The sequence below is a fragment of the Argentina anserina genome, chromosome 3, assembly GCF_933775445.1.
Source record: "Argentina anserina chromosome 3, drPotAnse1.1, whole genome shotgun sequence".
Taxonomy (NCBI): domain Eukaryota; kingdom Viridiplantae; phylum Streptophyta; class Magnoliopsida; order Rosales; family Rosaceae; genus Argentina; species Argentina anserina.
The window spans coordinates 242,216-255,023 of NC_065874.1; the positions used below are offsets into that span (position 1 = coordinate 242,216).

Genomic DNA, 12,808 nt, shown 5'->3' on the forward strand with positions numbered 1-12,808 from the left:
ATATTAGACTCTTGCCTGAGGCCAGTGAGGAAGCTGTACTTCAAAGATTAAAGAAGTGACATTGGTCGCACAAATTCCTTGAAGACAAAGAAATTAAAGAAAGAGGGGCAAGAATAAGTATGAAACGCATGTTGTGCGTATCTTGTTCTGCATTATTGGAGTCAATTCATACAATTAGGAAAAGCACTAGTTTTACTACCAAGAGAGGCATCAACAGGTAAATGAAAAACAAGGGCAAGCAAGAATCGCTCTGGTGATTCCAACTGTGCAGGTTTTTACCGCTCCTTTTAACTTGGACGCATCGCATGCTTAATACTTGACCCTCTCTATTTTCTTTTGGATTCATATTCCCCCTTTTTCTTTATTTTGATCCATTGCTAATCGCCTAATCCCAAATATGACAATTCTATCAATGGAGACTTTTCCGGATCAAAGTTGAAGTCTCTTGCATCACTTGCTTGTGGTACAAACTTGGGCTCAGCTAGTGTAAAGCCCATAAGGCATCAATGCCACTCTTGAAAGGCCCAAAAGATAAACATGCCCGACCCATCAATCTCTCTCTGCTGCACCATTTTAGACAGTAGAGGGAAACACAACAAAACAAAGGGGCACACTCAACTGTGCTGCGGAGGAAGACGAACAAGCAACAAGGGTTTAAGCTCGCTTGCTTTCACTGGTACCCTCTTTTGAACTCTCACTTTCCCGTACAATATCGTTAATACTGAACATAATTTCATAAAAAGTTTTCATTTTTAGTTTCTGCCATCTGATTTTCCCTTCACCCCAGCTTTGTGATTCCATCAGAAACCTAGAACCATCTGTGTTTCATCTAGTTCTATTTTACCCATGTGTTGAATCTTTTGTTCTTGTTTTGATTCAATTAAGGGGTTTAAGCTACCAGTGCTGGGGAGCTGAAAAAGGTTGAAACTTTAAGGCTAAATCAAAGTGTAACTGATGAATTGTATGCCATCGAAAAACATATGGATTCGGAGGCAACAATGCCCATGTGGGGATTGGAAGTGTTATCTCACATATGAGGGAGACTCTGAAGAGACCTCCCTTGCAGCCCAATTGGTAAAAAATGATACTTTAACCTCAGAAGCTATGGTGTCACCCTATGTTGGAATGGTGTTTAAGAGTGATGATGATGCATTTGAGTATTACGGAAATTTCGCTAGAAAAAATGGGTTTTCCATTAGGAAAGAGAGGTCCAGGCTTAGCCCACAGTTGGGTATTTATAAGCGTGACTTTGTTTGTTATCGTTCTGGGTTTGCTCCGGCCAAGAAGAAGCCGACAGGGGAACACCATAGGGATAGGAAGTCCGTTCGGTGCGGATGTGATGCAAAAATGTATTTGTCAAAGGAGGTTGTTGATGGGGTTTCTCAATGGTTTGTTGTCCAATTTAGTAATGTGCATAACCATGAGCTTTTGGAAGATGACCAAGTTCGCCTCCTGCCTGCTTATCGTAAAATTCAGGAGGCAGATCAAGAGCGGATACTTTTACTTTCGAAAGCTGGGTTCCCTATACATCGCATTGTCAAGGTATTGGAGTTGGAGAAGGGGATTCAAGGTGGACAGTTACCCTTTTTGGAGAGGGATGTTAGAAACTTTGTCCAAAATCGTAAGAAGGTTGTTCAAGAAAATGATGCCTTGATTACTGAAAAAAGGGAAAATGATACACTGGAACTTCTTGAGGCATGCAAGGTGACAAAAGAGGCTGATGAAGACTTTGTTTATGATTTTACAGTTGATGAGAATGACAAGGTTGAACACATTGCATGGTCTTATGGCGATTCAGTCCATGCGTATACTTTGTTTGGTGACGCAATTTATTTTGACACACTGTACCAATCAATCACATACGGCATGCTTTTTGGAGTATGGCTTGGCATTGACAACCATGGAAGAACCATCTTCTTTGGTTGTGTTCTACTGCAAGATGAAACACCACGTTCCTTTGCATGGGCTTTACAGGTTACTATCTAATATTATCTGAACTGATTTTGGATTCATTTTTCCTTGATATATGATTCTTAATTAACAATGATTATTTCTTTTGCATGCAGACTTTTGTCCGGTTCATGAGAGGAACATGGCCACAAACAATTATAACTGATCTTGATCCTGGGCTTAGAGATGCTATCACAAGCGAACTGCCTAACACTAAGCATGTCATTTCACTTTGGAATATACTTCCAAAGGTGTCCAGCTGGTTCTCTGTACTGCTTGGATCACGATATGCAGAGTTTAGATCTGATCTTGATGTTTTATATCGGGTGGAAAGTACAGAGGATTTTGAGCTCCAATGGAATCAAATGATTTCGATATATGGTCTGTCTGCAGATAAGCACATTGCTTTACTCTATTCATTTCGGGCATCTTCGGCTCTATGTTATATGAGGGGTTGCTTTGTTGCTAGAATGGCAACAATTGATTATTTAAAGTCTATAGAAGCATTCTTAAAAGGTGTTTTCAGCACACAAACATGTCTACGCAGCTTCTTTGAGCAGGTACTTTGGTTAAAAACTTTTCAAATTTGATAAATGTCAGTAATTCGTCCATCGGTATTGGCTCTTATGTTTAAACACTTGCAGGTTGGTATTTCTGCCAATTTTCAAAATCAGGCACGTAGAGTGATGCAATATATGCATACAAAAACATGCATTCCCATTGAAGAGAATGCAAGGAATATTTTGACGCCTTTTGCCTTCAATTCTTTGCAGCATGAGCTTGTACTTGCCATGCAATATGCAGTATCTGAAATGTCCAATGGATCGTGTATTGTTCGCCATTGTAAGGAGATAGATGGAGAGCGTCTTGTGATTTGGATACCAGAAGATGAACAAATTCACTGTTCCTGTAAAGAGTTTGAATCTTCAGGACTACTGTGCAGACATTCTTTACGGGTATTTATAGTAAAGAACTACTTTGACCTTCCTGACAAGTACTATATGAATAGATGGCGGAGAGAAAGCTCTCTTGATTTGTATGATCCCCACATTACTCGGAATAGTGATGATGAATGGTATCAAGAGTATCAGTGTCTGGCTGAAATGCTGTTTACAGAATCATCAATTACAAAGGAGCGTTCTGATTATGTTAGAAGGGAAGTGACGACACATCTCACGAGGATTCTTACTGAGGTTAGAAACATGCCAGAATCTGAAGGAGTTGCAATGGATCTTACATTTACCCCTGCTGGTTAATTTCGAGCAGTTGGTGCTGTGTGTGGTATGTGTAGCGGTTGCAACTGCAACAACCTGTGCATTCTTATATGATCTAATGGTGATGAAAGGACAGTAGTACATCTTTACATAATTCTCATCCTCCAATATTTGAGCAGGGAATTTGAGAATAACAGGTGGAAGACAGAGAATCATTCTTCGAGCGCAAATTGCCATGGTAGCTTGCGGATGTATAATAGCAAAAGGCGGCAAAGGACGCAGAGATCAGAGATAGAAACTTATCTGAGGTGATTGACCCTGACCCTGTATTTCTTTGATAAAGTTGAATAAATTGTGGAGTAGCTTTTAGCATTTAGTACCAATTTTAGTAGGTGTTTTTCAACTAATAGCAATTTGATTTTGCATGGTAAAATTCTCACAAAATTTGTTTAGTTGTAAAACCAGGCTGAAAAGGGGGAGAAGTGTACCGAATATAGTGCAATGTTTACTTTATTGATATCTGTCATGGTAACAGTATAAGCTGGAAGGCACTTGGCCAGAATTTCTGGGCCAATCTAACAATTAAGTAAAATAACTAGGTTAGTAGGTAGAGGTCGTGATCGACCATGTTTCGATCTGGAACAAATCTATCCAAGTATCCATCTAGCTTGTATGAAAATGATGTCTCTCATAACAAGTTAAAACACTTGACAAGCCAATTGCCCAAGAAATTTAATTTGTTGATGCCCTGATGGCGAAGGTGAACAAATTTGCATTAAAACTAGTATTATTGAGGTACTGAATTGTGTTTCTCAGCTTGATAGTAAACGAGTGGATCTCAATTATTTTATTTTATTTTATTTTCAATGTGATGAAGATTAGTGGTTATGATCAAAGTTTGTGGCATTTTCTATCTCCTTCGTTAAATATAACTGCAGGCCAGAATTACTTCCTTAAGTAACTTGTTACGTTCATAGAACAACGTACCATGGTTTCCATACTCGGTGATATGCATACAAGGATTTGCCCAGACAAAACAACGAAAAGAAAATCTGGGGTTGGTTTTTCGTTGTAGTCTTTAGTGTATTCTTTTAATCGAAAAAAAAAATTAAAAAAGTCCTATACATGCAAGTGATCAGGTAGCTACCAGGTAATATTGATATTCATTGCGATTATCAAGTCATGCTACAGGAAGCCATGCCCGTATATTTTACATCCGCAACTTAATAACCATTATTTGGCCTTAACGTTCTCCTTGGTTTAATAGGACAGTTGCATCGATCAGGTGCTAGCTGGAATGCAAATACTCATACGACCCAAATTACAGACCAAAATCGAATACTAGGATATTATACAACAGGCTAGCTCCATAAACACACATACAAGATATGTGTGCGATATAGAAGAACTATATATATAGGTCATTGCATCTCTTAATATTGATCGGGCCAGAGGAAAGCTCCGATAGCATAAGCCCTCTTCTCCTCGAGAGTGCCATTGATGACAGCAAGTAGGCCGTACTGCTTGAGAAGCAAATCCAACCGCCACTCCTCCATCTTCTCGTAATCTGCCTTTGTGTACCGAGGATAGTGAAGAGGCATTTGAAATCCAGCAGCAGGTGCACTGTGGGACGACGACGACAATCCGCGAACTCCAATCTTGGAGACCTTGACATGCTCGCCATTTTCAGTTTTAGTGTTTGAATCCTTTTTGGGGTATAGAAAGACAGTAAGCCAACTCAAAGCGGCCGCCATGTCTGTCTGTCTGTCTCTCTCTCACGCCAAAGAAAGAAGAGTGCTCGAGAAAGAAGTAGGTATTTTTTTCTCTGCAGCTAGCTTGCTTATATCGTCCTACCCCCCCCCCCCCCCCCCCCCCCATATATAGTGCTTTGCTTACAAGTATGTGAGAATGCGTGACATCCACGTTACTTGGGCGTGAAGTAGTCCATACGATTTTTTCAAGTTAATAGATGTGAAAAATAGCTGGAGGTCCGTCGATCGGAATTTAATTAATTCGGTGGATCCTTAATAATTTGGGTGTTGAGAGGGATCGAGTGCTCATCTTGTATTTGCATTATATGGTTATTTGGTGCGCCAACGTTGGCTACTTTACCTATCCTTAGTGGTTATTAGTCCCTTTTCTTATTGACTATGCCTATACAATCATTGAGTTCCGTATGATATTTGACACACACCATGCCCTCTAACTTAATTCATTAAGTGCCTTCATACCAAGATTATATTTCAGGGCCCCTTTATATGTGGCAAAATGGATTTTCTAACATAATTGGCTGAGCCAAAGTAGTAAGACTCATGATTAAGATATGTGCAGATGTGTTATGATTGAGAAACAGAAACTTTCCCAAGCTTGGTTATGTCGTATACTAATCAAATACTACTTACCGCATTGCTACTCTATTTCAAGGCTCCACTCAGACACGTTTCTGCAGCCTGTAATGCGAATCCAACTACACCTATATGTGTTAAGCAAAACAGAAACTAGATTTACAATGAGATCGAAATGCGAACCCCCATGATTAAATTTCATATGCATAAACGCATGCACAGACCAGCTGTCCTAGAGAAGTTTGAATCGGAGTTTATTATGCCTCAATTAATTGAAAGGGTTTGACGTTATTTCATAGATGAACGTGAGCTTGAGTTTGATTTGGTTCATCAGATTACTTGTGTCCGAATCCAAGTATATATTGGCATCAGTGCAATGACAATTAGTCAATTGATGACATGGTTTGTTCCTCAAAATGAGGATGGCGTGACACACCACTACATATAAGCAGTGATATAACTTGAGCCGGAGATCATCATATATGTTATTCCACGGTACCTCATATAGTTAGATTATTAATTATTTAGAGAACGTGCAGTTCCCCTAAACCAATGATTAACATTATACAATTATCAGCTCATAACCGAAAAAACTAGACCATTGTTTTTTTTTTTTTTGGTACTTAAAATGCGCACAAACAAACGCGAGAAACTGCAGTAAGACAAACCCTAACTATGACTAGCTTCATCACAGTACTACATGCATGCACCAAAAACGCGCCTGTATCATCATTCATTTCTTGAATTTTAATTTCTGTCATCTCATCAATCTCATGTCTTAAATTCTTGCCTGGCATTAACCTTTCAAAGTAAATATTTGTGCTGCTTCAAAAGAAAAAAGTAAATATTTGTAAATCTGTTAACTTCTATCTCTTCGACATATATATTATCGATCTCATTAAATCTACGGTTTTGTTTTTTGATTTTTTTCCTTTTCTTTTGCTGATGGTTGTCCATGGCTTTGTACATGCATGCGTGTTCCTTTTCTGCTTGTATATACGCTATGTACAGTATCGAGTGGAGGAAATTAAGTATAACTAGCTAGTAGCTAGGTTGCAGAGGGTGGGCTTTTACTTTTCCTTAATTCCCTCTCTTAATTAACTCTTAATTGCCATGCATGCAAATTAATTAATGATGGACGAATCAAACATGTGCTAGCTTGCTGGGTTGCTCCCTTGCTGGGCTCAGGCTGCTGTCTTATCCGTCAGCTGCAAACTTTCTTGGGAAAACGAACTGCGACTGCTAGCTAGCTAAAGCCGACTGATCCATGCATGTGTGGAACAGAGAAGGAATCAATTAATGTTGTTGCATTTTAGCTTACACATAGTAAATGGCCAACTACTGCTCCCTTTGCTTGAAGTATCCAGGACCAGGTAGTAGTTGCTAGCTAGTAGTAGGAATTACCAAGGAGGACTGCCCAGGAGGTCAAGATTAACCAGGAACTTAATTTGGTGTGATTTACTCCAAAGAATAGAAGGTATTAAGGGAATCGAAAACATTGCATATTTGCACTACTTCGATAATAGTTTGAGCGTCGTTCATAATTCATGCATTATGTAATCACACTCTGCTTAATTTTGTATCTTACTGACCATCTTTACTTATAAAATGCGGGCAACTGAAGAGAGGCAGGCAACTAGTTCAACAACTCTGCATGCAGATTATTATAAGCTTTCAATGTTAAGTTTTGTAATAAAACGCATGTGAAGTGCTCATTGTGAATGATCAATGTCAGGTCTCCGGTTCACATTATAAATACTCACCGGTAAATCACTTTGAGCAGTGCTTCAGCATTGCTCGACCTCAATCAGACTCAGATCGATCTTCTGTTAGAGTCGTATTGACTGAGTAGGTACCAATATATATATATATACTGTTTCTTCATTGCAATTGCATTGCAAGTACGCTAAGGTAACTACTGTATGTTCTTCCTAAAAGTTTCTCCAAGAATATATATGCATGCATAATCTATTTTCTAGCGCGCACAGCTAGCTCGGTTTTCGTTGCATGGTCAACTTAGATTCGAAAGACCCAATAGATAGCGAGCTGGGATTTGTTTGAGCATATTTGAGTTCTGACGATACGTATATATGTTTGAAGCAGATCGATCAGATTGTAAAGATGGCATCTAGGATCGTCATGAGTTCAGGAGCAATGCTGAAAAATGTGAATGTAAGATGGAGATCAGTTTGCATAGCTTCTTTGGCTCTCTGTTTCATTTTTATGCTTCCGTTGCTCTTCGGTACGTTCTTACATTCCTTAAGCAGTTCCTCGGTTGATCTGCTCTCTTTCTCGATGTGCTTGCTTTGCTACGCATACGACATAATTTTATTTTATTTTTTATTATCTATCGCTTGCACGTAATGCAGACGCTGGTAATTTGATCATTTGATGTGTGGTTGATCATTGACTGCCCATATGCATGCTTCACTGCCAGTTATTATAATTTTTTAGTGTAACTATATTTGTCTTCTAAGCTCTAGTCTCTACTAATACAAACATAGTATTTCCAAAAAAAAAAACATAGTAAATAATGAACAAAGCTATTAGTACTTTAGTATTTGTCACGATCCCGAAATTCGAATGATAAAAATTCGAATTCGAAGTCATGAAAACTCTAAAACAATGTCAAATATATTGAAATCATCTTATCATAACAGTGCAACATAACTCAGTTGAATTGAATAATACACAACCAATGGAAATGTAAAATTCACTCAATCATCACCACGAACAGCATAAAGAAATCTTCGATAATCTTCAGCAAAAGCCCTCTAATTATGCTAATCCACACCTGCAGAACTATCTCATACACCATCGAATAGATGCACCGGGATTGTAAACACAAACCCGATAAGCTTTGCAGCTCGTATGAGTAAAACAATAATATAACACAAATAAGATACAAGAGAAAAATACTGAAACATTCAAATATAAATGCACTCATGAGTCACAGGACGACCCATCTGGTTGTCCAATAATATCTGAAAATATAAGTGCTCATGAGAAATCAGGCAACTCATCTGTTTACCCAATTACATTTATAATACGGGTACTCATTCGACCCAGGTACTCATTGGTTAACCCTCATACAGTATACCACCGGGCATTGGGCAACCCACCTGTCACCTAAAAATCCCAAAAATATGGGTACTCATAAGCTGGTAACTCATCTGTTACCCCTCATATAGTACACCGGGAGACAGACTAGAGCTCTAACTGTATCGTAACTTTCGCTCGACCAAGGTTAGGTTCCGACATGCCAACACGTTCGAAGACTAGTCCGAAAACAGAAAACACGTCCGAAGACATAACACACGTCCGAAGACAAAATGTTTTAACAAAACTCAATGCTAAAACCACATACAAGAACAATCCACTCATGTTATTGTACTATAACAAGCGACTCTTGCTCAAATAAAATAATATAGTTGCCACAATATAATTAGTTTGGAAATAAGAACGTAACAGTATATAATATAGCAACCCATATATATGTATCGTATTTACCATTTTATACACATACACAACCCATTATATTATATACATGTCATAGTTCCATATTTTTAAGAAAACGTAAATATGAGTCACCACCAAGGGTAGGCTCGTCATAGTTAGATTTACTCACATTCATCATAGTCCATAATCACAAAAACCTTTTCAAAATCATTTATTAAAATAACGTTTCACTTACTCATGAACCGTAGACGATCAAGTTCATGTAATTTAAACCAAAACATATTTTTAAAATAATTTTTATAGACTAGTGATGCAACGACTATGGTGACAACTCAAACTAAATTCAATAATTATATTACTACTTCAATTATGATGATCATTGTGAGGTTTACTCACCTTATTTCATGCGTGCAACTTCCACGACATTGAAAGTAATTTCCTCACTTGTTTTGTCGGTAACCTAATAGCATGATAAAATACTTAGAAAATGATACGTAAAATATCAGGTGACGATTTCAGTACAGCTAAATGTTGTTCATAAAACAATGTTCTAGGGGTGGGCACGGGACGACATGGGACGGGACGGGGCTCATCCCACGTCATGTCTCACTCTTTTGAATCGGGACGGGACGAAGGTTTTTAAGAATGCATCCCACTCGGGATTAATCCCGGTTGGGACGGGACGGGATCGGGACGGGACGGGACAAATCCCACCTTTTTATGAAGTTAAATAAAAACCTATATTTTTATTTTTTTCATAACAAAGTAACATTTAATAATAAAATTTTAACAAAAAAATACATATTATGTTCAAAATATTATAATTTACCATTATTATTTGAGTTGATATAATTTTGGAGTTATTAAGAATATAAATTAGTTTCATTTTAATATAAATATATAAGAATTTTTAAGTTTTCATTAAAGGTGGGCCGGGACGGGACGGGACGAAGCGGGATAGAAATTATTCGTCCCACGTCTCATCCCACTATTATGAAGCGGGACGGGATCGGGACGGGACAAACGTTTTTAGACCTCCGTCCCGTCCCTATGAATTTCGGGACGGGATTGGGATTTCCGTTTTTTATGCCCACCCCTACAATGTTCATGTGTTTACAGAACAATGTTCAAAATTACTGGTTTACTAAACACTGTTCACATTTACTGTTTTACTAGACACTGTTCGTAGTTACTGTTTTACTAAACACTGTTCACATTTACTGTTTCACTGGTGGTGAAGCCTAAACTGGCCGGAGATCGCCGGAAAGTTGAAGAACACAACCGGGTCACCGATTGGTATTGGAGTTGACTTTCGGGCTTTGATCCGTGGAAACCGGCGTGTTACTCCACGATCTACCACCACAGGGAGGCGCGCAAGGAGGAGATGAAGCTATCTGGGTTGGTCCGGTCACCTGAAACTGCCGGAGTCGGCCGGAAAAGTCAGGTCGGGTCGGATCGGAAGGAAATTTTCGTCTCTAAAGGCACAAGGGGGAGGAAAAAATGGGGTTATGACAGTATTAATCTCCACTATTAGTACTTCAGTAGTTAGAGGGGAGGTCTTTAACACTCAGGCTCCTCCACGATCATGATCAGAAGTTCATATTATGTTGCCTTGTACGTCTATTGTATGTTTGCCGGTACGTGTGTTAATCAATGAAAATCTCTGAAATTAAAATGGCAGTGGTACCAGTGGACTTGTTTCACATGGGAGGAGCTCAGACAGCTGGGGAAGTAGCAGATGACATATTTGGAATTGGACCTCGACCTGGTTGGAAGCTATTGCAGTCTTCTGGAAACTAATAAATTGCGTGACTTGAATTTGGTTTATGATATCATCGCATGCATTCCTCCTCGATCCCGATCCCTTCCCTTTTCCTAACTAGCCTAGTCAGTCATAATGATCTTAGTCATTTCTTCACGTACCCCTAACCTTAACTAATGCCCAGTACGTTATAATTATACGTATTCGGGCGTCAATACATGCTGCTCTCATCTATTTCTCCCCTTCGACCAGCCTTTCAATATATGCGCTTCAAGATTGGGCATAACTAATATGTATATCTCACTGATGTGGTCCAAAGCAGGCCAAATTAATGTGAACCGAAAATAATTAAACATTATAGACTTGGCTCCAAAGGCGATCTAGTTGTATAGGCACAAGCTCCAGACAATGTTCAAGGGAAGAGTGTACTTCAATTATGTTGTATTTTCCATGCAGATGGAGGTGGAGATGGATCAGATGGAAATGGAGGTGGAGACGGATCAGATGCGGGTGACATGAATCGAGTTGGTACAGCATGCTCGAAGAACGACATAACAATCTTCCAAGGGGAAACATCGCCACTCCCAAATGGAATTCCGGCTTACACAGTTCAGATACTCAACATGTGTGTATCAGCTGGTTGCAGCATTTCTGACATTCACATCAACTGTGGATGGTTTAGCTCCGCGCGCTTTGTCAATCCAAGAGTCTTCCGGCGCATGGACTACAACGACTGCCTAGTCAATGATGGCCAGCCTCTTGGCCCTGGACAAACCCTCTCTTTCCAATATGCCAATACCTTTCCTTACCCTCTTTCTGTTTCATCTGTTGCTTGTTAATTATTTAGCTGCACAATTAGTGCTTGCAACTGGATATATAATCATAGCTAACTGTTAAGCAATGGTTTCCTACTATGAGCATATGGATGTGATGCTAGCTAGTTAAGCAGTTACTAGTACCTTAATTTGTTTTCAAATCAATTATCTAGCACTGTACGTTACATGCCAATCTCATATGCTACTATAGCTAGGCGTGCTACAATATAGATAATGTATGCAAAAAAAAAAATTAAAAAACATATTTGAACTCGGATAAGATTAGAGATATGAGCTATCTGCAGAGATTCCTCTGAATTGATAAGATAAGGAAGAAACTTAATTGGACATGCTGCTCTTAATTTGCTTCTATACAACTTCAAGTGTAATATATAGAAGTAAACTAGATATCTATCAATAACTAGATGGATTCGAAAAGTTTCTGCTCTCTTTCTTCATCATCTCCGATTAACTTCTTGGAACTGATCGATTAATATTGGTATTGATAATTGAAGTCTGTATCACCAATCATGGCTGAAACAACTTGGGTAAGAATGAAGAAACTTCCCCCTAAAAGGACCAAAACTAGAATTGCAGAGATGGGATTCTTCAACAACTCATATATAGGCTGGATGACAACGTAGAGAGCACCTGTACTAACCGTGAGAGCATACAGTGCATATCTCCTTACATTGTCCCAGAACTCTTCCATCAGTGGCCCTTCTGGTCCTAAAGCCATTGCCTTTTGCTGATCATCCATCCCCATCAGCAGCATCGCTACTCCTACAGAAACAGCTCCCACTATCAAGAACCTCGATGAGAGCTTCTCATTCCCACTTCCATCCTCAGACATGGAAATTACTTGGGATGGCTCTTGATCAAGGCACCTAACACTGGCTTTTTCAGCGTTGCATTTTCTACTAGGTAAAGAAGCAGATGTTATAGCTGGATATGAAGGAGGGTGCTTTTGTTGAAATCGAAATGAGGGCTTGGAGGAGGAGGTTGAATATGCTAGAGTGGTAGGGCTGCATTTCAAGAGGTGTAATCGGGAGCTGCTTAAGGCAGACATTTTCGGGTTCATTCCAAACCTCAGAGATAGCACAAAAGGGTTTTCTCACTGCTAATGATAGCTCCTATTATGATATCCGTGTGGATCCATTATCCTCTTGGGTTACTTATCTGTGGACACGGTTGCATATCCACATCTTTTTATTTATAGTCTAAAATATATAAGATAAGAGTAGTGCTGATACGGTGTGAAGC

The 12,808-nt window shown here is 39.1% G+C and overlaps 4 protein-coding genes across 4 annotated transcripts; 2 read left to right on the forward strand and 2 right to left on the reverse strand.

Moving 5' to 3' along the window:
* The first annotated feature begins 580 nt into the window (after positions 1 to 580).
* On the forward strand, positions 581 to 3,547 carry LOC126787765 (putative protein FAR1-RELATED SEQUENCE 10). The gene is made up of 4 exons (XM_050513664.1): positions 581 to 676; positions 886 to 1,974; positions 2,067 to 2,510; positions 2,595 to 3,547. The coding sequence occupies exons 2-4, from the start codon at positions 955 to 957 to the stop codon at positions 3,204 to 3,206; spliced, it is 2,076 nt and encodes a 691-aa protein (XP_050369621.1). The 5' UTR covers positions 581 to 676; positions 886 to 954; the 3' UTR covers positions 3,207 to 3,547.
* Positions 3,548 to 4,290: 743 nt separating this feature from the next.
* Positions 4,291 to 4,981, reverse strand: LOC126788664 (uncharacterized). The gene has a single exon (XM_050514675.1). It carries the CDS (start codon positions 4,916 to 4,918, stop codon positions 4,598 to 4,600), a length of 321 nt encoding a protein of 106 aa, XP_050370632.1. The 5' UTR covers positions 4,919 to 4,981; the 3' UTR covers positions 4,291 to 4,597.
* A 5,661-nt stretch (positions 4,982 to 10,642) lies between these two features.
* On the forward strand, positions 10,643 to 11,569 carry LOC126789402 (TPD1 protein homolog 1-like). Its single transcript, XM_050515550.1, has 2 exons — positions 10,643 to 10,736; positions 11,187 to 11,569. The coding sequence occupies exons 1-2, from the start codon at positions 10,643 to 10,645 to the stop codon at positions 11,567 to 11,569; spliced, it is 477 nt and encodes a 158-aa protein (XP_050371507.1).
* Positions 11,570 to 11,852: 283 nt separating this feature from the next.
* Positions 11,853 to 12,712, reverse strand: LOC126788740 (uncharacterized). The gene has a single exon (XM_050514756.1). It carries the CDS (start codon positions 12,624 to 12,626, stop codon positions 12,036 to 12,038), a length of 591 nt encoding a protein of 196 aa, XP_050370713.1. The 5' UTR covers positions 12,627 to 12,712; the 3' UTR covers positions 11,853 to 12,035.
* Positions 12,713 to 12,808: the final 96 nt, after the last annotated feature.